Source organism: Cyanistes caeruleus, chromosome 1 (assembly GCF_971803275.1).
Source record: "Cyanistes caeruleus chromosome 1, bCyaCae1.hap1.1, whole genome shotgun sequence".
NCBI classification, from domain to species: domain Eukaryota; kingdom Metazoa; phylum Chordata; class Aves; order Passeriformes; family Paridae; genus Cyanistes; species Cyanistes caeruleus.
Window position 1 is genome coordinate 142,612,562 of NC_141701.1, and position 27,196 is coordinate 142,639,757.

Consider the following 27,196-nt stretch of genomic DNA (forward strand, 5'->3'; position numbering starts at 1 on the left):
AATATTTTTGATAGAAGCATGCTTCTCACAGGAAGACTGTGGTAGAACCTGTGGTTCTGTAGAGGGCTGAGAAACTGATAGTGCTGTCTTTGGTAGAGATACATCATTTTCTTGGACTTTGTCTTACCTATATGCACTTGATTCTTAGATCCTTGGTTAAATAGACAAAGATGAAAGAAGGTAAGTCATAGACTAGAAAATGCCACCGTTGCACCTTGAAGCTTGTTCAAGTAAAGTAGTTAAAGCTTTGTAAATGTTTCCATAATGCTGAAGTGAGAGGTGTCAGTAAGTCACTAAGGATCTCCACTGGCTTGTGGAATGAGTGCAAGACTGGAGAACTTCATTCTTAGAAAGATACTTCATACCACTCTGCTGAAGCAGGGACTGTGACTAATGGAAATATTAGAAAAAATTATGGGGTCATAATTAAACCATGCTGAATTTTCAAAAAGAGAAGGTGCTAATACTTAATGATGGATATATATTTTAATTTCTCTTCTATTAAATTTTACAAGGAAGACCTAAAGATTCTGAAAGAGTTGCTCTTCTTAATAACCATCAATGTAATGGATAATCAAATATAATTAATTGCCATACAAAAATCAGAAGTACTGCAGTTTGGAAACTGATAGCAAAAAAGTAAGTGGCCTTAATAAACAGGAATGAAACAAAATGCTAAAATAATTTGGAGGGAAGAAGTTGGATATATGCTATGTAAATAGGCTAAAAATAGTGGCTATTTCTACCTTTCCAAATGAAATGTAGCCTTTCAAAGACTGCCTAAATTTTAGTATTGTAGATTTTTTTTTCATATTTATTTTTTTTCTGTCATCAGTTCATCAGATTGGATATATTAGCACTGGATGTTAACTCTTAAATGTTTGACAACAACAGAGTTCTGAAGAATCTTTTCAGAAGAGTTGGTCTCTAATGAAATGTTTTATATATCATGTTTAAATTTGTTGGACTGGAAAAATCTAGACTTAACTAACCAAATAGCTAACCAGCCTGTGTTTTCTGGCACAGCAGAGTCAGGCTTCATTTAAGCAGCAAAATTCCAAGATGCTGTAAGGCCTCCCAAGTTGTTGCCTTTTGATGCTGCTCACCCTAAATCTGTGACAAAACAAAAAAATATGCAAATGAATTAAAACAGGTAAATCCAGGGTCTGGTTCTTCTTTAGAAACTAGCCAGTTATGTTTGAGGGTAACATAAGCCCTGTTTCAAATACATGAATCTGTAGATATTTGAGTTAAAGCTTACCTGCAGGTTTCTGCTGAAAGGGCAGGATTTTCCTGTCCCATTCCACATGCACAGGTTTTCATGTGGCTCCATGGTTTTGGGGATGGGGAGAAATAGACATATTTCTGCACATTTCTGCATATTTCTTTTGATTCCAAGTTTAAATGTCTTCTGTGGCCTAAATAGCTCCCAGCTAAAACTCTCTTCAGTATGGCCTTAGACAGGGCTAGTTTGAATTCCTTCCAGTGTGGAGATCAGAACGATGCTGACTCTACTGCAGGTGTTCTGAACTACTCCGTTGTTTTGTAAACCCAGCAGTGCTTCCTGTCTTTCTTTCTTGGAGTGTCAAGAGTTTTGCATTTTGCACTGATGTTTTCTTCTCTCCCTCCTTATCTCCCCACCTCCTTATCAAACCACTTTCCCCAGGAGGTTGAAGCACTTTTCAAAGGAGACAATTTGCCTAAGTTCATCAACTGTGAGTTTGCCTATAATGACAATTGGTTCATCACATTTGAATCAGAAGCTGATGCACAGCAGGTAACTCTGTTTTTTGAAGCATATTAGAATGTAAAATAAATGAGGATAGTATGAGGGTGAATCGACAGGTTGTATTACAAATGTGTAACAAGTTAAAAACACCCCAAACCGTAAAAAAAGTAATTCTTTCCCTTAGCTAGTATCCAGTTTTCTGTAACAAGTGAAATTAACACTTAAGAGTTTTTTTTAATCTTGTTTACATATTCTGGCTTCCTGGCTAAAGCTATGATTTTTTTTGTACTGAGAGTGTTGATATTTTGGGTGACACATTGAAATGCTTCAGTCTAAACCATTAGAGTTTTAATGCTCCTGAAGCACTCAATGATCAGTTAAATGTTGCTAAATGCAGGTGATGTATGAGAGTTTGCTATACTGTAACATCAGCAGATACTACAGGAATTGTTAGGCTTAGCCTGTCAAAACTTAAGTTTCCTTTATTTAAATTACATTTGACAAATCTAACACTTTCTTTTTTTTTAAAGGCTTACAGATACCTTAGAGAAGAAGTGAAGACTTTCCAAGGAAAACCAATTAAGGTAAAAAGAGGTTTATGATGTTAGGAGTTGTGTGTGTGTATGTTCTGGGTTTTGTGGTGCTCATTGTGATTTCTAATATAAATTTCAGTGGTCCAATCTCAGCAGCCATTTGACCTGGGTTTAGAAATGTAGCACATACCACTTCACTTCTCATTTTCCTCATTTCTGGCAGTGCTGTATATCCAGCCCAGCATTAGGTGGCAGGGAAGCATTCAGCTGTTGCTGCTGTCCTTGAAGGACAAAGCAGTGACTGATAAAGTGTCCAGTACAAGTTTGAGAGCTGCTAGTTTGAACCATCCTGATTTAATTTGAAAGGCTGCTTTAATAAATAATCTAATCTCCTTTGCAGGCAAGGATAAAAGCAAAGGCAATAGCTATAAACACGTTTTTGCCAAAGAATGGATATAGGCCTCTGGATATGAACCTCTACACGCAGCAGCGCTACACTGCATCCTTTTACATACCTCCAGTATACAGTCCCCAGCAGCACTTCCCACTGTACAGCTTAATTGGCCCACAGACCTGGTCAGCCACACACAGCTACCTTGACCCTTCATTGGTAAGTGTCTTGATTCTGAAACAGTTGTATTCTTTTCAAAGCTGATACTACTTTCTTGCTGAGGTGTAGGGAAACACACCTAGCCTGAAGAGGGGAGTTTAAAGATTCTGGTTCTTCTTGAAAAACAGTCCTTCAAAATCCTTGCCATGGTGTATAAGACAGATTATTTGAAAATTGTGTCTGATCTCAGAATGGAGTGTGATTCTCTTCTTAAACCTTTTAGGTATTGAGGCAGTTCTTTAGTAAAGACTTGTCAAGATACCAAGATATCTTGCTCTTCTAGCAGGAAGTTAGGTTGTAGGGTAACATGCTGAATTGCCCTCTTTGACATGTTCATAAAGCAGAGTATTTTCTGTACAATAGTAACATCTCTTTCAGCAATGAAAAGTAAAATTGCTTTTGATAATTACAAAAATCACCTTGAAATTGCTTTTTAAATTATTTTCTTAAAGGGGCTGTTGGTGAGGCTTGAAGCTAGGGTGGTAGCAATAAATCCTTAAATACTCTAATGAGACATCTACTGTATCCATGCTGCTTCCATCTTCTGCATTGTGACAGTCTCATCAGAATTGCCTTGGCCCCTTTTAGTTGGCCTTTGTTACTCTACAAATACATGGACAGTTTCCTGTAATGACTGGGAGGCTCAGGTTTCCTATCTGAAGCCTCTTTCTCCCCCTTGGAGATGCCTCTTTACTTATGGCTCATAGGAATACAGGGAGCAGTGCTCAAAATTAGAAGTTCTTTAGATGTTTTTTTTGGCAAAGGATTAAAGTGTCCTTGAACAAACTTGGGCAAACATCCTCTGTACTGAACCACAGCTAATTAAAAAGTTAGTGTGCTAAACACTTCACACACAAGGAAGGCAACCAGAGCCCTTGCAGGGGGAGGCTTTCTGTGGGAGGGAATGAAGAATGTGGAGGAGACAAGGTACCACAATGAGCAGTGTTGTTCCAGGAGAAAGCTGTCTTGTTAAGCAGCAATGAATTTGAATCTGCCTGTAGATAAAACTAAGACTGACTATTGCACTGTCTTGCTCTGGGATACTGAAGGAGCTGGATGGGAATAGTATGAAAGACACAGGTTAATAAACCACAAGTTCAAGCACAGCATACATACTGTGTATCTACCTTATGTTATCCTGTAACTTTTTGTATTCAAGAAATCTTATTAGCCCTGTCCTTTGGGGAAGCCATGAGTTTGCCAGCAATAAAGAGCTCATACTTTTCTTAGTCAAAACAGGAAATCAACTGTCTGCACTTTGCTTTTCACTATTTTGCAGTGTATTGTCATTGGTTAGCTGCATTTTATGTACATGACTGTAACGTGATGTTTCTTGATTCTTTTGTAGGAAGAGCTATATTTGAATAGAAATCACTTGAGGAGAACAGGGACCATGAGGAACCATGACACAGCAATAATTTTCATGAGACAGGGTTGCAGTTTGCATGTAGAGACTTGTGTGAAAATACAGCAAAGTTTCTCTATTCTGCTTCAACATAAACACTACTTTCTATCATCACTAATTTGAGATTGAATACCCCAGTAGTGTGGGCATACCATTTTAGTTCTGAAATTTAAATGTGACAACACATGAACTCGAGATTCTAAAATTACCTTATTCTTCATCATGTACTTAATAGTATTTGAGAAAAGATCTAGTTTTCCTATTTGGGGGGAAAAAAAAAAAATGAAAGTATGTTTGAACCAGTTGACTTCTTTTGATATTATTGGAAAATGGGAAAAAAATATTTTTTTCCTCCAAAAGGATCACTCATCATAAAGAGGAACTGAATATTGCTAGGGTCCTAATATGGTCAGCATCTTCTCGTTTTTCAGGTTCAATGGTTACTATCTTTGATGCAATTTTGCAGCATTCATGTTGTAACTCTTAAACCAGAAACCACTTCAAAGCATTATTTTGATGAAACATTGTTCCTCGAGGTGCTTTGTTACAAGCTTTTTTTTAATGGCCTTTTTGTGAAGCCTGAGGTAGCGTTTGCTGTCCTGCATGCTGGGTTAGGCTAGCAGTAGTTTGATATGATAGATTTGGGGTTAAATTTTGTTTTCTATTGATTAGTGATTTAACTTGCACAAGAAATCTCTTTCAAGTTTGATTGTGGCTTTATAGCAAATGGTCTTAATCCCAGCTGTTTCTCAACACTTAGTATAATGTAGAAAGAGTCTTGTTCCTTCTGCACTGTAGTTATTTTCAGGGGGAGAAGACAAGCAAGCATTTGCTGGTGCTAACAGTAACATTTCTTAAATGAAACTCACACATTAAATAAAAATGACAAAAGGGTGCTAGTGAGGTTGGAGAAATTGCTTTGAACATGCTTCAGGTTTAGAGGCATCTTGTTATTACAAGACACTGGTCTTCACCCACCTCAGAAAATGTTTTGCTAATGTTTCTTCAGACAAGAGTGTTTCACATGTAGAATTAGATGTTAAGATCTGAAAAGCTTCAGAGTTCCATTTAACATCCACTTATTCTTTAGGCTTTATTTAGATGTCATATGGAAGTAGAATGAGGAACTAAAAATTTGGAGGTTTTTTAGGGAGGAATTCACATAAAATTAGAAGAGAAACAATTACATGCCATGTAGATTAGAGGCTCTGACAAAGAAGTATCTCAGTATTCCCAAGACATGCGTAATATGATGTGAAATAGGAGGGGAGCTATTCAACTTAGAGCCAAGAATTTTGGCTTGATGTTTTTCAATCCCCTTGAACATTTCAATCGTAAATTGATTATGCTTCTCAGACCAGCAGAATATTGGGGATTTTTCAGAAATTTTGTAACTTAGCTACAAGATGCTAAGCAGATGCTCTATTGCTGTTTGAGACAATCTTTTGAGTATTGTCCTGCACAGAATGACATAAAATACGGAGTTAAGAAAAGTAATACTCAGTTTGTTTATAATGATCAGCATGTGATACCATTTTTTTAGGTAACACCATTTCCAAATACTGGGTTTATCAATGGGTTCACATCTCCAACCTTTAAGCCTGCTGCTTCTCCGCTGACAACGCTCAGACAGTATCCTCCCAGGAACAGGCAAGTTCATCTATCTTTTAACAATGCTGTTGTATTATCTAGCACATGGGGTTTTCATCTGCTTATTTTAGTAACACCAGCTAACTTGAGAATACTTGTGAAACTGAACCTGGTGCCAAAGGCGAGGCCAAAGGGCAGATGGTGCTCCTGATGTTAATGAATGTAGCATTTCAAAATGTAAAAGGACAGTCTGAAAGCTGAGAACTTGTCTGTTCTGTGATTTAGGGTATTCAGCTGAAATATTCTGAAAGATGAAATGTCATCAGCAGGATTATTCATATAGTAAAGGTCTAGTTGAAAACAGACAGGGAAAAGGTTAATTTTGATAATTCACATGACCTGTTACAATGAATGTTGATCATTCTTATAAATTAAGTGATAAAGGACTGAAGATCTTGCTTCTTCTGAATTCTGTGAACAGGCTTAGGCCTCAGAAGATCTCTGATAGTGCGCGTATGTTGAAATGACTTTTGAATTTATAGGAATCCTAGCAAGTCACATATACGACATACAATACCCAGTGCAGAAAGGGGACCTGGGCTTCTAGACAGTCCTACAATATTCAACTTTTCTGCTGATCGTTTAATCAATGGCGTCAGGAGTCCACAGACGCGGCAGCCGGGACAAAGCAGGACACGGGTGCAGAGTGCTACCACCAGTTACACCAAGAGGGAAGTGGGAACTGGGCGGATGGAACAGACCAGCGTTGACTCGTCCCCTGGATTAGGGAGAGGAAGGTGAGTGTACTCTGTAGTTGTCCTCTGAACAGCCAAGTACTGCTGCTTCTGAATGACTGTTTAGTAGGGGTGTGGTGTTGTTACTGTTCTCAATACTGATACCAACTCAGGCTCTCTCCTCACACCTAAAATCTTGCAAAGTGCTTCACAGAAAGTTAAATACAGAACAAAGCAAAACAGACTTTCCTACTAGATGAAAATCATTATTGGCAGCTGATGAACAACTTAGATCTGTAAGATCTAATCCTCTAGCCTTTCTTCATCTGGTGCAAGAAAGTTTTTGTATATTTGTTTGACTTTATTGAAAAAGTTCTGCCCAATTCCATTGTTCAGCATTGTAGATTGTACACCTGAACATGTATTAGCATTCTTAACTTTTTCAGTTAAAGGATCAGAATTTTTACCAAATTGGGCATACACAACAGCAAAGATGATGGATTGGTATGGAGGGAGGAAAAACAGCTATAGGCAACTAAGGAAACTATTTGTATGTTGTTTTAAAAGCAACCAAACAAAAACCACAGCCAACTACCAGGGGAGCTGAAAACTGGCATATTTATAAATACAGTTTTAATAAGTGCTTCATGAAAATATTATGTGGCTTTGATAATGGCTGTATTTATGACTCCAAGTAAATCACATTTTGAGTGACTTACTGAATTGGAAGATAACTCAAGTGTTTTGCAGATGATCCTATTTTAGACTCGTATCATTTCAAAATTAAATGGGTATTTTGTGCACGGGTTGTAATACTTTCCTAAATCTAATTTACCAAATTGTGTTATAACTAATGGACGAAAGTGTTATTAAGAACTCAGGAAATAAGATTGCTCAAACTATAGACTACAAAAATGTACAGGAATACTCAGTACTTAAAACTGTATTTTGTTGTTTTGGTATTGAATAAATTTAGAGTTATAAAAGTCAAACAAAGTTAGAAAATATATTGAAACTGAATTGGAATGCAATGCAAATTTTATGAATGCTGCTTGGAGGGCTTTACCTGAAGCAGGGCTGGAGGCAAAATGCTGAAAATGTTTTGAAGTAGCCTTACCTGGATTGAAAATAGTTAGCTGAATTTGAGAAGTTACATTGGCATACAAAAATTCCTAACCCCCTTATTTAGGTACTGTAATGTTTTGTCTAGTCCTTATATGTAATCTCTACTGAGATGGTTTTAACACAAGAATTACTTATTGCATATTCTTACACTGATTTGCATAAGAGCTGTACCTTTATTTTAATGACAGCTTTTTAGGAATTTTTCCCTAAAACTTTTCTTCATGACCTGTGTAGAATGAAGATGGATGAAATAGCAATTTAAATTAATTTCTCCTGTTTTCATTAACTGCTTTCTGTCCATTTATAGGCAAGGTTCTCATATCTGCATTCTTTCCCTTAGGAAAAACTCCTATGGCTACCGAAAGAAAAGGGAGGACAAGTTTACAGTGAGTGTTCATGATCTTATTTGTCTCTAATAAAAGCAGGGTAACAAGGCAATAGCGTGGAAATTATGTGGAGTAGCAGGCGAAGCAAGTTACTGCAGAAGCAATTGTGCATCATGGTTGATTAAAGACAGCAGCTCATTAGTCACATGAGTTTACTGCATTTGGGTATCAGAGAAGGTTTTCCATTAATGCAGAAGTCAGGGAAAAGTTAAAATTACTCTTATGGTAGCAAAAAATTTCCATCTCAGTTTTTGTCAACGTGCCAGTGTTCACATTCAGGAATAGGTAAACAGCTGAAACTCAAAATACTTGATACTTCATTATCAGTTATTGTGACAGTGAAGAACATTTTATAGATCCTTGTGGCATAATGTGTCACATTTGTTGTGCTGTGGTCAGTTCATTTTCTTAAATGCCTTTTCAAGTGCCACTTGGTAAGGGTATGCTAACACTATTATAATGGTGTGGTTTTGGGAAACTGATATTCAAGGTTAATACCAAAGTGCACTTGATACTTAAAAAGGCTGCACCAGGTGTAGAAGACAAAAAACATGTTTTTGTAAGATATAAGTCTTGATGTGACAAAACAAATCATTCTTTGCAATTCACTTTTGCCAGACATGGCATATTCATGAAGTTGAACCAGGTTATTTCCTTATTTGTGTTATAATTGTAAAGTAACACTACTGCATGAGCCATAACACTTTCCTAAAGGTCTGGAATCACTGCACATATGTGTTTGTGGCTCCTGCTGTTGAGCAGCCTGAGTGAACTTAAAGGAGCAGGAAATTTTAGCAAGTGATTCCTTCCTTTTGTTTGCTTTTAGCTCTCATCAAACTTCCCAGATTGCATGTGGGATTCCCAGTACTTCTTCCTTTTGCCCTTTTAAAGCTGCTTGAATTTTCACAGTGAGATTTTCATATTAACTTTTTTCTGTATTTAAAAGAACAAGGAAGTGGTACAGGTTAGGTGTGAATGACTGGAGTGAAAGGATTGCCTTGGATGCCTCTCTGAGTAAAGCAGCACTTCTGACAGCTGACTGCAAAGATTATTTGAACTTTGAATGTAAAAAATGGTAGATGTGACTTTGGAGATGGACAGTTCCCTTCTGTCAGCACCAGGCTGTAATTGCAGCCTGTGCAGCCAAGTTCCTTCCACTCTCTTCTGGGCCAAGAATCTTTAATCTGTCATGTCCACTGCTGTACCTTAAGCAGAGGTGAGAGCTGCTGCATACCCACCACTGCAAGGAAGCATACTTGGAAGCAAAAGATGAAAATTTTTAGACTGTGGAAATAATTGAATCCAGTATCCTGTTTCTTGTGTTATGCTGTAGCAATTAGGTAGTGTACAGAGGACACCACTAAAGCCAGTATATTTGAATGGAGTAATGGCTCCTTTAGAAGATTTTTCTCTTTAAAGGAAAAATTATAGAGTTGTATGCACGTTTGCATGAAAAAAGAATATGAAACTTTTTGATCAGATTGTTTCTGAGGCTACAGACATAAACCAAGTACTGAACCTACAAGAAGTTAATTTGAGAAATTTTATGCAGTTAGCTTAAAATTTATTGAAGTCCTCCCTCATCCTGGTAATTTAAGATGTTAATGCCACTCTTAATATATTGAGGGTTTTAGGATTCAGCTGTGTAACTTAAAATGTAATATGAAGGCATTTGCTATTTCAGAACTTCAGTCCCCTTTAAGAAGAGCAAGAGCTGTGATTTGAAGAAAGACACTTAAAATTCAAGTTGTTCCTCTTGCAGTTTGAGCTGGATAAATGTAGTTTTTCTCCCTGACCTTTGACAGGTCATCTGACTTCAGTTCTGAAGAGTTGCAGTCTCCATTGCTGTAGCATTCTTCCAGGGGGTAATGCTGGATCAGTAGCAGTGCTGGGAGTTGCAGTTGGTTTTGCCTCTGTATTTTTGCTTTCCCTACTTCCCTCTTGACACACAATTCTTTGGACATTACATGCAGTTTGTGAAAAGACTTCAAAGGTAGTCTTGTATCCATTGTTCTTTTTGTTCAGGAGTATTGTTCTCACATTCGCATCTTATACAATACATACTTGTGTTTTCCTTTTCAAAATAGGAACTGTTTCAAACATTGGTTTGCATTTGGTATTTTGCAGCAGAGATCGTCTTAGCACAGTCAATAAAGAGTTCTTTGAAGAAAAACTTTGTTTACATGCTGTAGGTGAAGTTAATTGGTAACTTCAGTTACAGCATATTACAAAGGAGTTTTATTTTTCCTGTGTAAATATAATGTAACTTAAAAATCCTTACCAGCAGTTCTCACAAGTGATCTTAGACTGTGGTACTTTTAACTCCTGAACTGCTCTCTGTAGTGCAAAATGGTTGCATTTAGCACACAGGTGTTGTTTTCTTCTTGAGACACTGGTTTTCTTCTTAGATTTAGTTAGAAAGTCTCTGTTTCAAAAATAGTTTTGACACCTTTCTATTTTTACTCAGTGACAATATAGATTGATACTAATAAGGTGTAAATTGTTATTGTCTGTGCTACATACAAGGCTTGCTGTCTTGCCCTTTCTTTCTTCATATATCTGAAAAAAAGATTCTTGTTGACTCCTGTTGTTTTATTTTGGATGTTACTAACTGTACATAAATGGACATTATATTTATATATTATATTATAAAATGATACATACATTTTCCTTTTTGTATCAGTGTTTCTGTCCTCAAGGAAGAGTCTGTGAGAAAACTTCTTACTGTGCCAGCATCCCTAAAGCTGATGTATATACCATGACACTTAAATAATAATTAAATCTATTAAGGGCAGCAGTGGAAAATAAAGCATCTATTCCTTGCTACTCTGTAGGTTATTTGGGAGATCATATGAGGGAGCCTCTTCAGGGGGTTGCTGATACAAATCAAGTGCAAAATAGAGTTTAGAGTTGCATAAATTTTTCTGTCATCTAGTGCAGTAACCACAACATGCTATTTCTATTCCAGAGAGGCCAAACACAGTCTCCACCACCCCCAAAACCTCCATCTCCCAGCTTTGAATTGGGATTATCTAGCTTCCCTCCATTACCCGGGGCTGCTGGCAATTTAAAGACTGAAGACCTGTTTGAAAACAGACTGTCCAGTGTGGTAATAGGAACGTCAAAAGAAAGAGTGAGTAGTGGATGTTCATTTTTGTTGGGAAAACAAGGAATTGCATACCTCTTGTTTTCTGATTTGATAGTTTATACATGGAAAAATTTGTGGGTTTACATGGGTTGTACAAAATGTTCTTAAAAAACAGCTGTCAAATGATGTGCTGCTGCCTTCTTTGCTTATATCTTAGAATTTGTTGGGTATTCTCTTTGAAATGGTGTGGAATATGGGCACCAGTATAAGTAGATGTTAATAGCAGAGATTACAAAATATGCTCTTTGCTGTTCATAACTGCCTCAGGCTTTTTGATAGATTCAGGTGAAAAGTATGTGATACATTTTCCCTCCTGCTTGAAAGTAAAGACTTCTGAGTTGTATATAAAACACTTCAAAGTGACAGAGAAAAACTTAAAAGCACCAAAATAAAGGAGCTGCCTACATAATCTCAGTACGCTAGGCATCATAGCTGGAACAAGACCTGCTACCAAAACCAGCTGGATCTCAGTGTTGTCTTGTCAGAAAGATAAAAATACACTAGAATAACTTGGCAACCACTGCTGTATAGATGTAGTAGAGATGCAGTTGAAAATTATGTTCAGTAGCTTTTCATAGATTTCATTCTTAGAACTGTCTCTGCCATGCCATCTGTGAGTGACAGTATGTTCTCCTCCAGCAAGACTCTCATAACCCTCTGCACTGTGGGACGCTCTGGGCTATGAAAGTCTGTATTGGCTTTTTTTGCTAGCTCAAATTTAACTTGTGTTTTTCTAGCTGTACCACAACTGAAGAAGTTAAGCCCTGGATTAGCAGTGCAAAAGCTATGTGGTAAACCACCACAATCTCTTGGGTCTTCTCCTGCAGCAGGCTGGGTTTAGAGCATTTTCTTTGGTGCCCATGTGTCAGGGGTGGGTAGAGGGTGTTTGTCAGTAAGGAAAGAGGAGACAGCAGGGCAGCCTGCACCCTAGGCAGTGACTGTACAGACAAGCCATCTACTGTCTCCTGCAAGTGGTAGGAGGGGCAGCCGCGTTCCAGGATTGCATTTAGAGGAAATGTGCAGTTTAGAGCCATGGTAAGAGCAGTGTTTAACTTGCTGTCAGCCAATACTACAGATTGTAGGCTGTTCTATGAGGCTAAGATCTAGAAATTTTTAAGTATTTTACTTATGAAGTGTTTTTTGACTATTGTATTTCAGGTTTTAAATACTATTCCAGCACTTGCTTTTAATGCTGCAGCTGAAAGTTCTTTGTTCCCCTGTCACAGATGTGGTACTTGCTTTGCGATGTATGGTAAAGAACTTAAGACTTCTCTCCTGTAGAGGCAGTCTTCATATGAGTCGGGCACTGATGCTTTATGAGTCTTGCAGTGCACTGTCACATTAAAAAGCATCCTTCAATTTACTGGTTTCATTTTTCAGCATACAGGAGTTACTCTGTATCATTGTGTGGAAGAAAGGAGTTATGCTACCTTTCCTTGTTGGCATTTAAATAAAGAGTAAGATAACAGCTCCAAAGAGTGATTGTGTTCTGCTGCAAAACTATGGAAAATAATATCAATCTTGCCAATGTATACAGGCTGCTTTTCACCTTGATCTCAATGTTTTTTCATGCCACTTGATGTGGTGTTACAAAGCACTGGAGTTACACAGTGCTTCCCTTGTTTTATATAGACAGGCAAGTCTAATATATGGAAGCTGAGGGGACTAAAGGTCTAGAATTTCCAGCAGCTGTTATGCAAGCATCATATCTTTATGCTTTTTGCTTAGTGATGCTCTTCGAGATGTAGCTCTGGGGAATGGCAAGTAATAATCATCCCACATTTTGTAACTAGGAAGTGCAGCACTTTCAGATCAAGGGCTGAGTGTTTTGGCAAAGAAAAGCTCTTGCATGTCTGCTTAACTTGAAGTTATTCACATTTTACCATGTACCTACAAGTTCTGGTGCACTTGGGCCAGAATGCTCAGCAGCTTGCAATTTCAAGCCTTTGTACACACTATTAAAGTGAATAAAAATATAAAAGATGTTTGGTTATTTCTAAGCATCCACCTTCTGCAGCCTTTTACTTTGAATCAAATTAGGCTTAGATCTAATGAGTAATGCTGCCTGATCTTAAAACAGTGCCATGAATACCATTTTACTTTATAACAGTGACCATAGGATTCTTAGGGTTTGTGCCCTTTTGAATGGTGGCTTGGCTGGGGGAAAAGGAGGGTTATCTTGTTCCTTCTGAGCTTGTGTTCTCCCATTACTTCCCCTTCTGTATACCAGAATCTCTTTGGGGTTTAGAATTTTTAGGATGAGACAGGTCAAAAGCAATACAAAGAACATAGCACCATTTAAAATGAACAAAATTGTTACTAAATGTGAGATATATATTTTTCAGGATATGAAGTTGTCTTTTCTTATTTTGTGATAATTTAAATTAATGTATGCATCTTGAACCTGTTTGGCATTTATCTGGAAGCACAGTGTCTCTTGGCAGTAGCAGAATCTTTTGAGGGCTATGGGTAAAGCCTTTTGTTGGTAGCAAATCCTTATATCGGGATGATGCAGAATTAGAGCTTTGAAGAAGACAGTTCTTAGTGCACAGCACTAGGAGACTTTTGTCTTGATAGGCTGCCTCTGGTTATGTGAACAGGTGCAAAGCCTACTTTGTTACCAGCAGGTGGAAAATTTCCAGGTGGAAAGAAGTCCAGTCACTAGTGGTATTCCCCAGGGCTCGGTGTTGGGGCCAGTCTGGTTTAATAACCTCATCGGTCATCTGGACCGAGGGGATCAAAGGCACCCTCAGTAAGTTCACAGACAGCACCAAATTGGGCAGGAGTGTTGATATGCTGGAGGGCAGGAAGGGAGAGGTCTGCAGAAGAGTCTGGACAGGCTGGATTGATGGGCCATGGCCAATTGTGTGAGGTTTAATAAGGCCAAGTGCCAGGTCCTGCGTTTGGGTCACAACAACCCCAGGGAGTGCTGCAGGCTGGGGCAGAGTGGCTGGAAAGTGGCCCTGCAGGAAGGGACCTGGGGTTGCTGGTCAACAGCAGCTGAACGTGAACCAGGTGTGCCCAGGTGGCCAAGAAAGCCAAGGGCATCCTGGCTTGGATCAGCAATAGTGTGGCTAGCAGGAGCAGGGCAGTGATTGTCCCCCTGTACTGGGCACTGGTGAGGCTGCACCTGGAATCCTGAGGCCAGTTCTGGGCCACTCACTGCAGGAAGTGTCCAGAAAAGAACAGAGCTGGTTAAGGGTTTGGAGGACAAGTTACAAGGAACAGCTGAGGGAACTGGCGTTGTATAACCTGGAGAAAAGGAGGCTCGGTGGGACCTCATCACTCCCCACAGCTGCCTGCACAGAGGTTGTAGCCAGGTGGGGGTTGGTCTCTTTACCCAAGCAAGCAGTGACAGGACAAGAAGAAATGACCTCAAGCTGTGCCAGGGCAGGTTTAGGTTGAAAGTCAGGAAATTTTTTTTTTACTGAAAGGCAAGTTAAGTGTTGGAACACACTGCCCAGAGAAGTTGTGAAGTCACCACCCTAGGAAGTGTTCAAGAAATGACCAGATGTGGCACTTAGCGCCATGGTCTAGTTGAGAAAATGATGATTGATTACAGGTCTTCCCCAACCTTAATGATTCAAAGTGATTTTGTTTTTCAGATACATCCCAAATCTTGTAATTTCTTTGGAAGTAACCACAGTGTGTTATTTGTCTGTGTTTCTAAATAAATGTAAAGGGAAAAAATAACATACTCATTACAATATATGTATTGGCTCCTTCTGTACCTTCCTAGTCAATTTACCAGTATAAATCAAATGATGAACTGTTTTCTGGTTGTGCTAATTTTCAGGCAAACCATATTAATTGGATATTTTGATTGTCCTTCTGTGCCTTTTTTCCTCCTTCAGAACATTAATGTGGATGCAAGTACAAACACTATTCCATCAGGAATTCCTCGAGAGCCGTTACCAGTTTCTTCTACATTGCCCAGGACCTTTGAAAGGTCTCCTTCGCCACCCCAGCCTACTGAGTAAGCACTTAATTACATGGCTATAATTATTCTGCTCTGAATCACATTTGCATTTTCTCTCATCAGGCAGAACAATGTAAATAGCTATTAAAATCTTAATCAATGAAAGAAGTAATATTTTGTTGTACTTGTAGTAAAGGCAATAAAGCTTAATTTCTGAACAATATTATAATAGTGATTCAATCATAATAGTCATTCAGCAGAAGAAAATTTAATGTCATGGTTTAGTTTCTGTGAATAGAAGTTTAATGAATACCTTACTGTCTTGTATTTATATAGCTTTGAAACACAGAGTAAACCCTGTGGCCCTATGGGCAGTACTGACGTCCATACCATAAAAATGTCTTTTGGTAACAGTTTATTTGGAACCTGCAAATCAAATAGCTGAGTAACTAAATGCTACATAGAACATGACAAATTACAGATAGTGTTACATTGCACAGGAATATATTTTTTCTATTATTGATAGCATTTTTTAATGCAATGCTAGTCATCATGTGCTGGGCAAATTACAGCTGCAACTACTTGCAGTCATACTCAAACATTTTAGACTTATTTCTAAACCATTCATCTATCCTAAAGTTTCACTTCTCATGAGCCTTGCTTCCTGCTGGATGCTTACAGGGACTCCAAAGTTGTGGATAAACAGCAGAGAGAGACACAGAGTACAGAAAGACTTTCTTCTTCCACACTGAGTACTGCATGTAAATCGGTACAAGTCAATGGGGCTGCCATAGTAAGTGACCTTACTACTTCACTTTTTCTTAATGATCCTAGTTTGCATTAAGCTGAGTATTTATTGCTAGCCAGTATTGTCTAATCATGTGAGATTAGCATCACAGAATTTGTCCAGCAGCTTTAAATTTGCTTATTGTGCTTCATGTTTACTTGCATGATAGAATTATGCGATTAACAGTGCAAAAGAGATCTCCTTATCTGAATCATTTTCTTGGTAGTATCCTTGAGGTAGAGCTATTAATACATATGTTGATATTGAAAGCAGGGTATTCATTGTGTTTCAGTTGGTTTAGCATTTTAAAGGGAAGTATTTTGCCCTATGCCAGTACCCCATTTTTCTGATGTGCTGTTTTACATTTTACCTTTTCTTTAGCTTTAGTTAGTTAGTTAGTTATGCAGCTTCTGTAAACTTCATAGTCAAAAGCCCTCATCTGCATATTTAAGTGCAGTAGTCTTTTGGGGCATGGACTTCACCATTTTTTGTTCATAATTTTTTTTTTCCCCTCAGGATGTTTTGTTTAACTCTGTCCTGTTTGTTTCTAATTTCCCAGGAACTGCGAAAACCTAGTTATGCGGAAATTTGCCAGAGAACAACTAAGGATCCTCCTACATTGCAACCCCAGAAAGACCAGAAGCCAAACACTGTAGCATGTGGGAAAGAAGAAAGAAAGGCCACAGAAACAATAGAGAAAAACAGAGAACCTCCTCCTGCAAAGTCACATCCTGGACAACCCAAAGACCAGAGGAGACAGTCAGGACGCAGATCGTCCCCTCCAGCTGTTGGCAAACGCTTAAATAAAGAACAGAGTACCCCTCCAAAATCTCCTCAGTGAAAATAACACCTGGGAGGGATTTGAGAAGAGGTCTGTTTCCCACAAATTAAACCCATGTTCCCACTAAGATACCTGAGAATGAGTTGCTGGTTAGGAGCTTGCAGTGATACAAGGCATGTAACAATGCCTGCAAGTTATTTTTCTGTGAAATACTTTTTCCCCTCTTGAACAAACATTCTATTTTTCTGGGTATTTCTGGATAGTTGTTCTAAACCTTACATTTAGATTGGTGCTTAATTGGAGGTGAAGCTTAGTGTGATTTTTTTTTTTTTTTCCAAGGTGTAAAATATTTGTCTTTAAAAAACAAAACAACTTTTTATTAAGCCTCTCTGTGGCTGTGTGAGTGCAAGCTCTGTATAGTGAGTTTTTTCTAAACTGTTAAGCAGAAACATGCTGCTGCAATATTTTTAATAAACTGGTCTGCAAGTACATATCTAAAGTGTCCAAAAGACTGATAACGGCAGCTAGTGTGTAGAGTGCAAGAAAGTAGATATATTTTACAAACTAGTATGTGACCTTGAAGATTTTTTTTTTATCGGGCTGCTGTACTAAGTGTCAGCAAATGAACTTGCACTTTTAGGTTAAATGAGTAGCTGTTTCTAGCATTTTTAAGAACTTAATCTTTTTTTGATGTTTTGCACACACAAAAGGAATTCTACAGGGCACCATAGCAGTCTTTCTGAAATATTTCCTTTTTTGACTTACTGCAAGCAAGTAACCATCTTCTCACTCCAGAATAAAACTGATGTTATAATTTGCAAATACAAAGCACATTGTGAATAGAAAGAATCAAGTCTGTGAGCTTCTATGGTGGTGAAGCCTGTTAGTGGATGTTATCAGGAGAAAGCAGAGTAGCCTTCTTGTGATAACCTGAGCTTCCCTGTGCTTGTAAGGGAGTTAACTGAGTCAGCGCTGTATATTCTGGTTACCCCTGTGCTCTGTGTAGACTTTTTTTTAAAACTCTGCCCCAAGTGCTCTTTGAAAGAGTTCATATCTTAGTCAGCCTTGTGTTGACATCTTCCTGTAACTACAAGCATTGGCATATGGATTTAAATTTTTCAAGACGTGAGATAATGGTGTTTGTTTTGTGTGGTGGAGGAAGAGATCCCTGATATTTACCTCTGGGATGAGGTTTCTCACACTTATTTACTTTAGAAGTGATGCGCTTTCTGAAGGACAAGGATGCACTAAATTAGCAAGTTTCTAATAAAGTTGAATATAAATTATTTTTGTTTTAAAATGCCTAAAGCTTTTCTTTAAGTGTTTAAACTGCAGGAAGTTCAGACAAAACTCATTCCTGCTGACTATGACAGTACAGTTTATTCCACAAAAATGTTTATTTAAACAACTGATTTTTTTAAAGAATTATTTCCATCCAATATTTAAAGACTTGAATTTTATTTAAACTTGAAAATGACTTTGCCTTAACTTTTGTACAAGACAGTTTAGAGTTAATGAGGTCTGACCCCGTGGAGGGTTAGCATGAATGGCATACAGAATTACTCAGTTACAGTATGTATCTATTGTCACTGGTCTTACTGGGTAAACATACTGTAGTACAGGAACTAGCAGCAGTTTTTGTAATATACCTTAAAGATCTTAAACAGTTGATCTTTTTCAGATTGTTGAAAAACCTGTAAATGCAAATAGTCAATACTGTATTAAATATGTGCACTTGGAAGTGTGTGCTTTGCTTGTACAGTTGTAAATAATCAGAACATATAAAAAGGTACCCTAAAGAAAAAAATCTGATAAAAATTATTGATATTATAAATGTTGCTGTTGAGCTGGATGTAGATAAACTAAATGTTGTGGTTTGAATATTACTTTAATTTGTTGTTTTTTCTTTTTCTTATTTTATTCTGGTGTGTTGAACTGACTCTGCCTCTTCACTGCAAAAGGGAAATGGAACGAAAGTCTTATTTGAAAGCCCTCAAATGTTTTCCTAAAGTCCCTTTAAAACCAAACAATTTAACCAATTCAAAAGTGTTCTGCAATGTAAATAATGAATTTCAGCAGTCAAACTGTAATTTTTAAGTCATTAATAAAAATCAAGTCTAATTTGGGAAAAAACTTGACTGCTGCAAAAATATACACTGAAGCTTGTCTGCTTTCAAGAGTATCAGTGCATGGTTCATAGAACTGTAAAGTAACTATAGAGGTTGACTCCTGATAAATTTCCTATTACAAGCATCAATTGGTAACCAGTTGGCATTGTAAATCCAGCCTGTTGTATGCTGCAGAATTGGTCAAAATAGGGCACGTGGAGTCTGTTGATTTTTCCTGTTTAAAAAGCGCACTTTGTAAATGCTGTGGGAGGAGATAGGACCCTGACACTATCACCAAAACTGCTCAACTACTTCTGTCATTGGATTTTTTTATCCCCTTCTCCTTTCCCCAGCAGCAGTGAAAGCGGTAGCTAGATTTGTGTATGGTTTAGGCCAGCTGTATGATTCATTTTGTTTGTCTGCTGCAAGTGAAAGGCTTTACCAGCTGCAAACAGTGGCAAGTGGTCCCTTCCAGCGGCTGTGAGCGGCTCCTGGTGCTCAGCTGGTACCCGAGGTGATCTGTTGAGACCAGTGGGATGTGTTGTGCTGTTCTAATGTATTCTGCTGCCATTTGTGATAGGTCAATACACTGTAATTACTGCTTACCCAGCAACAGTCTGTTGCATCTAAAGTTTAAACCTTCCTCTGATGTGGTTTTATAGCTTTTTTTTTAAAAAAAAAGTGACACGCCAAATCGCTGTGTAATATACAATACAACTTCTCCTCACTGTAATTTTCCTTTGAGATTTATTACCCCCACCCCACTCAGTGACAAAATGGAGTTTTCGGAGTAGAGTTGTGAAGTTGCATGCAGACTGTTGCTATGATACAGAGAGGGATTAAAATATGGCTTTTAAAATGAAAAACCTCCCAAAAACAGTAGCTGAGCTCAAGGTTCAGGGATACAGTAATTAATATTGCCATTTTACCCTGTTAGAACTGTGTGGTGATGCTTTTCATTTTGAAAACAAGCCAAAATGGGATCTGAGATTCTTCCAGGAATTTAAAAAAAAACGTTGCTTTCAAAACTGAATGTAATTTCAGATCAGTTCCCACCCCGTGACACTGTCACTTAGAAATGTGTGAGCAGTGACAAATTTTTTGTGCTGCTGTGTTATCCTTCAAAGCCTTGAGCCGCTGGCATGGAAAGGCCCTTGTTGGAATGTGGTGCAGTGTATCAGGAGCAACAGCTGGCTGTAATGGTGCACACCTATCTCTGTATCTCCTTCAGCTACAGGTAGGGGTTTTGTGCTTTGTAACCTATTACACTAATAGCAGCAGACAATCCAAGATTTCTAAGGAGACCTAACAGCTGCCAGTTCACAAAATAGAAGTGTAATATGGGAGCCTTTTTGAGGGTTTTTGTTTTTGTTCTTCTTCCATTAAGACTGGAATCAAGCTTACATGTAAACTATCAGTAATTTAAGTTTCCTTTTGTGTCATAAAATGTAAAACTGTCTAATTTGAAAAAAAAAATATGTAGGTTATGAAAAATAAAGATTTAGGCACTGTTGAATTCCTGATTTTTTTAATTAAACATTTCTTCAGCAGTATTTTTCATTACCTTTTGTCTTTTGCTCCCATTTTTGGAAATTGTATATTTCTAATTTTGGGAAAAAAACCACCTTTCGCTCTCCTGTTCAACACAGCTCTTGTGACCATCACCTAAGGCTCTGTATCAGCTGCAAGAACCCCTGAGATATATCTCTGAAGGCTGCAGTGTCTTTCCCTATTTAGGTAACTATGACTGGTTAACTTTTTAAAAGGAAACACAAAAGCTGATATGTTGTTTACTGAAGGTTCTATTCATTACTGGTTTCATCAGTTTATTAGACAACATATTGGCTTGATCCTAAATACAGATTTCAATGTTTGGGTTGGTGCTTTGGTTTTATGGTGCTTAAATCTGGAGATGTCCTGGGATTATTTTTGGCTTCAGCTGGGTTTTTAAGTTCTTCCTCGAAGAAGGTCTTGCATCTAGGAAAGAAGTGCTTCTGGGATATCCTCTGTCTGCATGAAAGACTATTTTGGAGATAATTCAAATACCACCCCACCACCCCCTTTTCTTTTTTTTGGGGGGGTTTTTTTTTGGTTGGTTGGTTGGTTTTTTTGTTTGTTTGTTTGTTTTTTGTTTTTTTCTCTTATGCAGTTATATGTGACCAATTATTACAATGGATGCATGGAAGTATTAACAATTGCTGTGGTTTTTATGCATCTTGGGAAATATTGCAGTATTATTCCTCAGGCTGATGGTTCTGTAAGCTCCTGGACAGGTTAGACTGTTACTGCTCCTATTTCCTCACTAGTGTCCTCTGAGCAAGGTAGGCCAACACAGGAATACCAGCCTGCACTGGGCACTGTGAGCATCTCCAGGCTGGAAAACTCACTTAACCACTGAGCTTTGGTGATGACCTGGGCTACGAGTAGTTGAAGGCAACCAGTTTTCACTTGAGCATGGTCTATCCTGTTCTGCCCTTAGGACAAAGTTTTCTACCACTTAATGTGTTAAAATGCATGGAAATTTGTCAGCAATGTTGCCATAATTCTAAGGTGACTCTGGAGGACCACCCAGCTCTGACAGAAATTGGGGATGTTCGTTTGCACAACAAAACTGATTTTCAGCACCCTTTGTGCTGATTTTCCTCAATAAAAAGTGATGTTCAGTGATGGCTGCAGCAATGTTCATGTTAAATACATAGTTTTGTGTCCTTTTGGGAATGATGAGAGTCAGTGTAGAAAACTACGTGCAGTTTGAGCATCCAAAGGTTATTTATTGTCAAAGAAACTGATTCATTACACTTTCATCCTAAAGGCAGCCTTAGAAAGTAAGATTTAATGAAATTTTTAGTTTTCTAATATGCTTTTACTTCACAAACCTTTACATTGAAACTTCCTGTTCTGGTGTAGCTGAGCTTTTATGATTGCAACCATTTAAGTCAGGGAAGAAGTGATTGAATTTCAGATTTTGCTGGTGCATAGATGAAAGCAATGTTACACACTTCATCTCTGCTTTTGAGTGAATGAACTCTGCAACAGCCTGGTGCCATCTGGTTACGGTAGCTCGGTTACTGCAGCCTCTACTCATCGTGGATATACATCTTTGCATGTATTTCAATGCCCAAGATGAATTGATCAGGTAGAAATTTAACTCCTATGGAAGTGGCACATGTAATACAGTTCCTGAGCTGTTGTGCCAAATAAGCACAGAAATGCTGCAAAGAGGCTGGCTGGCCTCAGCTCTGCCATCCATCCTGCCTGTGTGCTCCCTCGCATCTGCACACTGCCTGCTCTGAAAAGTACCCAAGAAAGGAGAGGGCTTGGAATAGGTCAGCAGCTTTAGTGTACCAGCAGTACAGTGGAGGAAGGAACAGGTGTACAGTTGGTGCCCAGAATAGCATCATGGTGATGGTCCTGGAAGGAACACTGTATTACAATCAGCCAAAGTAAACTGAGTGTTGGTACAATTGGCTTACGACAAACAGAAGGCAGAAATCTTGACTTAAACGTTGCCTTGCTCCCTCCAGTGAATGTGGCTCCAGTCATCAAGCTTGGTCATTTTTGAGCCTTTTTCCTCACAATGGAGAGGAGAAAGGGTCCAGTTTCTGTTGTAATGGTTTTTGTTATTATGGTTATTATTGCAAGCTGTATGCTGCTATATATACAAGCTGCTAAATACTCAATCTCTCTTATGATAGACTATTAAAGGTCTTTGTGCATCTTGTCACAACTGGTTTGGGAGCAGTTCACTGCTTTGCAAAATGGAGGGCAGAAAGGGTGGGTGTATGCCAGGGAAAGGAGTCAAAAGATAAAATCACTCCCTAATTTCTCTAAATTCCATCAGTTTAAGGAGCAAATTTCTCTGTGTGCTTGTGTTACACATGTAGTGTGTAACATCCTGCGGCCTGATGGCTTCACATCCCATTTGCTGAAGGCAGACAGCATCTGCAGAGCAGTAAATCTACCATGGCCAAGGGTGCTCTGAGGAAGGAGGGATAAATGGAACAATTTAGAGTTGTAAAACATGCCAAAGCTGGACAGATCTAAGAAATCTACATGGGTGCAATTACTGATACACAATGAAATGTGTCTAATGTCCTCCAAAACAAAATCACAAGCACACTCTGTGCAGCTTGAGATGTCAGCCCAGGTAGAAGAGAGTGAGATTCAGCAGGTCCAGCCTGTCACCTCCAAGGCTGGGGTGTTTTCCAGGAACCCACAGTTCATGGGCTGTGGCTCACACAAGAAATCTTGGTCACTTTTGCTCTTTTGTCTCTGACTCCGGTGTACTTAGCTCAGGTTTAGGGTGTCAGCATGGGGTGGAGCTGGCTCTGCACAGCAGCAGCTCCCAGCCCCCACAAACCAGCCCTGTTTGGGGTGGGAGGCAGCTGGTGCCTCTCCTGCAGGAGGGCAGCAGGAGGTACTTTGTGATGGGAACAAAGGTGGGCAGTTAAACGGGCTCTGTGGGGGAGAAGGCCTTTCTCCTAAATGGAACTCCTTGGGATTCATGATGTCTGTGGCTGGCCTGACCTACAAAGTCTCTTACTCAAGGATCTTGTTCTCCTTTAGAAATGGGGTGTGTAAAATTCATAGTCATTTTCCCTCTCTTGTTACAGTCACCTTTTCATCTCTAGTGATTCAGTGCTTTGTATTCTTGGGAGCTGCATCGCTTGCGGTAGATGGCAGCTCCCTGCTCCTAAGAATTGCACCTGTCTCCTGAGATACAATACACTCAGCATTTTGAAGCATTTCAGTTGACTGGAGTTTTACATTTTGTCCCACTCAGTAAAGCAAATTAGAGGAGGATTATCTAGGTATGTGTTCAAAACTATAATTATACAATAAATTCAAAAATGTATGCTCTATCTTTTAATATTTATAGTTGTTGCTGGGTTTAAGGTGTTTCTGTGATATTTTCTTCATTTCTTTGTTTGCTGGGGTCTGTGTCCTTCCTGCATACTGAGAATGCATCCATCTCCTCTGGGATGACTCGTGCTGGTGCTGAGGGAGGATTCTTGCCTTGAAGCTGTGGCTAATAAGTGTTGGAGAGACTTGTTGATTCAGACAGTGGACACTGAAGTGATAGATTTGCTAGAGTGATTTTCTCAGTGGATTTTACTGCTTGAACTGCCAAACAAATGCCACCTTAGTAGCAAAGTCTTCCAGATAAATCTTTGTATTTTACTTTTCATTTGAACTAGTGATTCCTACTGAGACAGAAACTGCTGGCTGCCATCCTGAGTGCTGATCCATGCTTTCATCCCAGCCTAGGAAATCAGAAGGCAGCCACACTGGGTTGCACACATAGAAGTTATGTGCCAGGCTTAATGTACATTGAGCTTGAAAATTAAAAAAAACTAAAAGGCAAGATGTGCTCTGTGGAACACTTTTATAGTTCTGACACAAAAAAGGAGATATGGGTACCACAGGTGGTTCTGGAATGGGAAGGCAAGGAAGTACAGCAGAGCTGGACTTAGCAACACACCTTGTGCAGGCAACACACCTCATGCTTCGCTGCTCAGCCTCAGCAGGTGCTGCTGGTTCAGTGGTTCTGACAAGCCAGGATGCAGCAGACATAGGCATTGACTTGGTGTGAAAAGTCACTACTTTGTTTCTGCATCAAATTATGTAGAATTGACTGGTATACAATCCCCTTTTCCTATAACTTCAAGTTACAGGGGTAGCTCTTTAACTGTAAGGGGGTGAGTTGCTGATTGTCTACCATATTTCTGTCCATGGTTTAGCAAAGATTGGTTTTGTTGGATGTTGTAGAGTTGGTGACCTCCACAAGGCTGGAGAAAGGGGCACCAACAGAAATCTTACAGAGGGAAATGCCAAATCCTGCACCTCCTGCTGCAGGAACAGCCCCATGAACCAGCTGGGGTGTGGAAAACAGCTGGGAAAACAGCTTTGTAGAAAAGGAGCTGGCGGTGGCAACAAGTTGAACATGAATTAGCAATGTGCCCTTAGAGTACAGAAGGCCAGTGGCATCCTGGGCAGCCTTCAGAGCATTGCCAGCAGCTCAGGGGGAAATGATCCTCTGCTCAGCACTGGTGAGGCCACACCTGAGCTACTGGGTCCAGCACTGGGCTACCCTGTTCAAAAAAAAGTCATGGACACGTTAGAGTGAGTGCAGTGAAGGTCTATGAAGAAGATGAAGCAATCTGAAGCATCTGTCAAACAAGGAGAGTGTGAGAGCTGGGACTGTTCATCCTGGAGAAAAGACAGCTCAGGGAGATCTTGTCTGTGTTCACAAATACCTGAGGGGGAGAGAAAACACGTTGGAGACATATTCTTCCCAGTGGTGCTCAGTGATAGTAAAAGAGTATACTCTTATGAATATACTCTTCTACTCACACATGAATAGTAAGTTCATGTGTGCATGAACTGGAACAGGGAATTTTGCTCAGGCAGAAGAAGCCCCTTTGTTTTTTCTAAGGATAGTTCAACACTGGTGCAGGTTGCCTGGAGAGCTGTCTCTATGTGTGGAGCTACTCATTGTCACCAGTGTCAGCCTCCTATGATCCACAGCCACCTTCAGGTGTTTGGCAGCATTTCCAGGAACATACAAATGTTTTCTGATTCCATTTCTCTGAGAATTGGTGATCTAAAATTCCTGTGCACCAGGAAGAGACCAGCAGGCTGAGCCAGGTGACTGTGGGAGCTTCTCACGCTCCATGGAGGCTTGGGCACTGTGACTGCAAGACACTTCTCCATGAAGATGTGCAAAATGTTGGTCCCCTCTGCTTCTTACAGTTGTCATCCCATTCCTTGCCCACAGCTGCCAAGACAGACTGAGCTCAGCATGGTAAAAACTCCCAAGCAAATGACACTAGATTTGACTTGTAAGCACTTAAATGGGGGGTTGTGTTAGGCAGTTGTCTGCTAATACAACATAAAAGAGCAAGGGATGTGGATATAATTCACAGAAATTAAGTTACAGACCGCTAGGCAGTGGTTGGGACTCAGCTTACAGATGTACATAAATTGAATTGTCTACTTGGTCCATGGAGATTGGATCAATAGCCAATGGAGCCTGGAGAGCTGTTCATCTGCATCTTGATCAGCTGAATTTTGATTCTGTCTTGCATCTGCCTGAGTAGCTCTTCAGCTCTGTTGAAATATGAAGCCACACATTTACACAGCTTGTATAGACAACTGTAGCTCAAAGGCTTGATCTGTGAACTCGATTTCTTACATGCAAGTGGCCAAATGATACAATTTTTATTAATATAAACATGCATACCATGTTTCTTATGATAGTCTTCGTTAGGCAGTGGCTGCAACTAATAGAATGGTTTTCTATTTGCTATTAAATTTTTTCCTGTTCAGCACAAATTATAGAAACATAGGTGAGTTCTGGTCTGAAGGGATCTCATGAGATACATGGTGCTAATAATGCCACAGAAGTGGGTTCAGTGCCCCCATAGGCCTTTCACTGAGAGCTGGACTTGATGATCCTTGTGGGTCCCTTCCAACTCAGAATATTCTGTGATTCTGAGGTCTTTGGTTCAACATCTTGCTCAAAGGAGTATCAGAGCTGGTTTCTTAGGCTCCATTTGTGCTTTGAAAGCCTCCAAGGATGCCCAACCTCTCTGGGCAATCTGCTCTGATGTTTGACTGCCCTTGTGGGGAAGGAGTTTCTCCTTAAACCCTTGTGCCTCTTCCCTCTTGTTTTCCCTCTGCCCTGCTATACAGATCCCCTCTCTGTTTCCTAGATGGCTCCCCATAGGTATGGAGGTAAATTTCCCCAAAACAGTCCCACCTCAGTGCTGACCAGCTCCCTCAGCCTCCCGGCCAGGGCAAGGGCTCCAGTTCCTTGGTGAGCCCTTCTGGACTGGCTCCAATTTGCTGGTTTTATTGGCCCAAAACCTAAGCCAATACTTGAGCTGTAGTATGCCTTCCAGAACTTTTCCACTCAAAAGAGAATTATTCTGGTTGTCTTTCACCTTTGCATAAATGGAGACTTGAAAAATTTCAAAACTCTGCTTCTCCTAAGAGGTAGTGTAATACTTAACAAAGTCTGAAGTGAGACAAGGAGGCTGCTTATAACCCTGATCATTGCTCCTCTGGGTTAATGAGTACTTCTTGTTTGGGTTTTTTCTAGTACCCAGTGGCTGCTATTATGAGACAGTAAATTTTTGAAAGTATGGATTGCTCAGTATAATAGGGAATAAAGTTCTAGAAAGGCCTTCAGAAAATTAATCTGTTGCCTTCCCTTTGCTCCCGTAGTGCCAGACCGGTTATTTGTTGCATTCATTTTGTTTCTACAGTGGAAACTACCTTCCCAAGCAGTCTAGTCCAGTGTTGTCCTGACATTATTACCCTTTTCCCAGCTTCTTCC

The 27,196-nt window shown here is 39.4% G+C and overlaps 1 protein-coding gene across 22 annotated transcripts in view; it reads left to right on the top strand.

Moving 5' to 3' along the window:
* Positions 1–20,371, top strand: part of LARP4B (La ribonucleoprotein 4B) — a 56,020-nt gene extending 35,649 nt beyond the window's left edge. For 11 of the 22 annotated variants that reach the window (XM_086864639.1, XM_086864618.1, XM_086864669.1 and 8 more), the window contains 10 exons: positions 1,667–1,777; positions 2,260–2,313; positions 2,663–2,872; positions 5,821–5,927; positions 6,527–6,664; positions 8,067–8,112; positions 11,081–11,245; positions 15,115–15,236; positions 15,861–15,972; positions 16,526–20,371. In XM_086864639.1, coding sequence (XP_086720765.1) covers positions 1,667–1,777; positions 2,260–2,313; positions 2,663–2,872; positions 5,821–5,927; positions 6,527–6,664; positions 8,067–8,112; positions 11,081–11,245; positions 15,115–15,236; positions 15,861–15,972; positions 16,526–16,807 — 1,347 coding nt within the window. In that variant the 3' untranslated portion in view covers positions 16,808–20,371. Of the gene's footprint in view, positions 1–1,666; positions 1,778–2,259; positions 2,314–2,662; positions 2,873–5,820; positions 5,928–6,409; positions 6,665–8,066; positions 8,113–11,080; positions 11,246–15,114; positions 15,237–15,860; positions 15,973–16,525 lie in introns of all 22 variants that reach the window. The other 11 variants (XM_086864533.1, XM_086864554.1, XM_086864590.1 and 8 more) reach the window with 1 other exon arrangement.
* Positions 20,372–27,196: the final 6,825 nt, after the last annotated feature.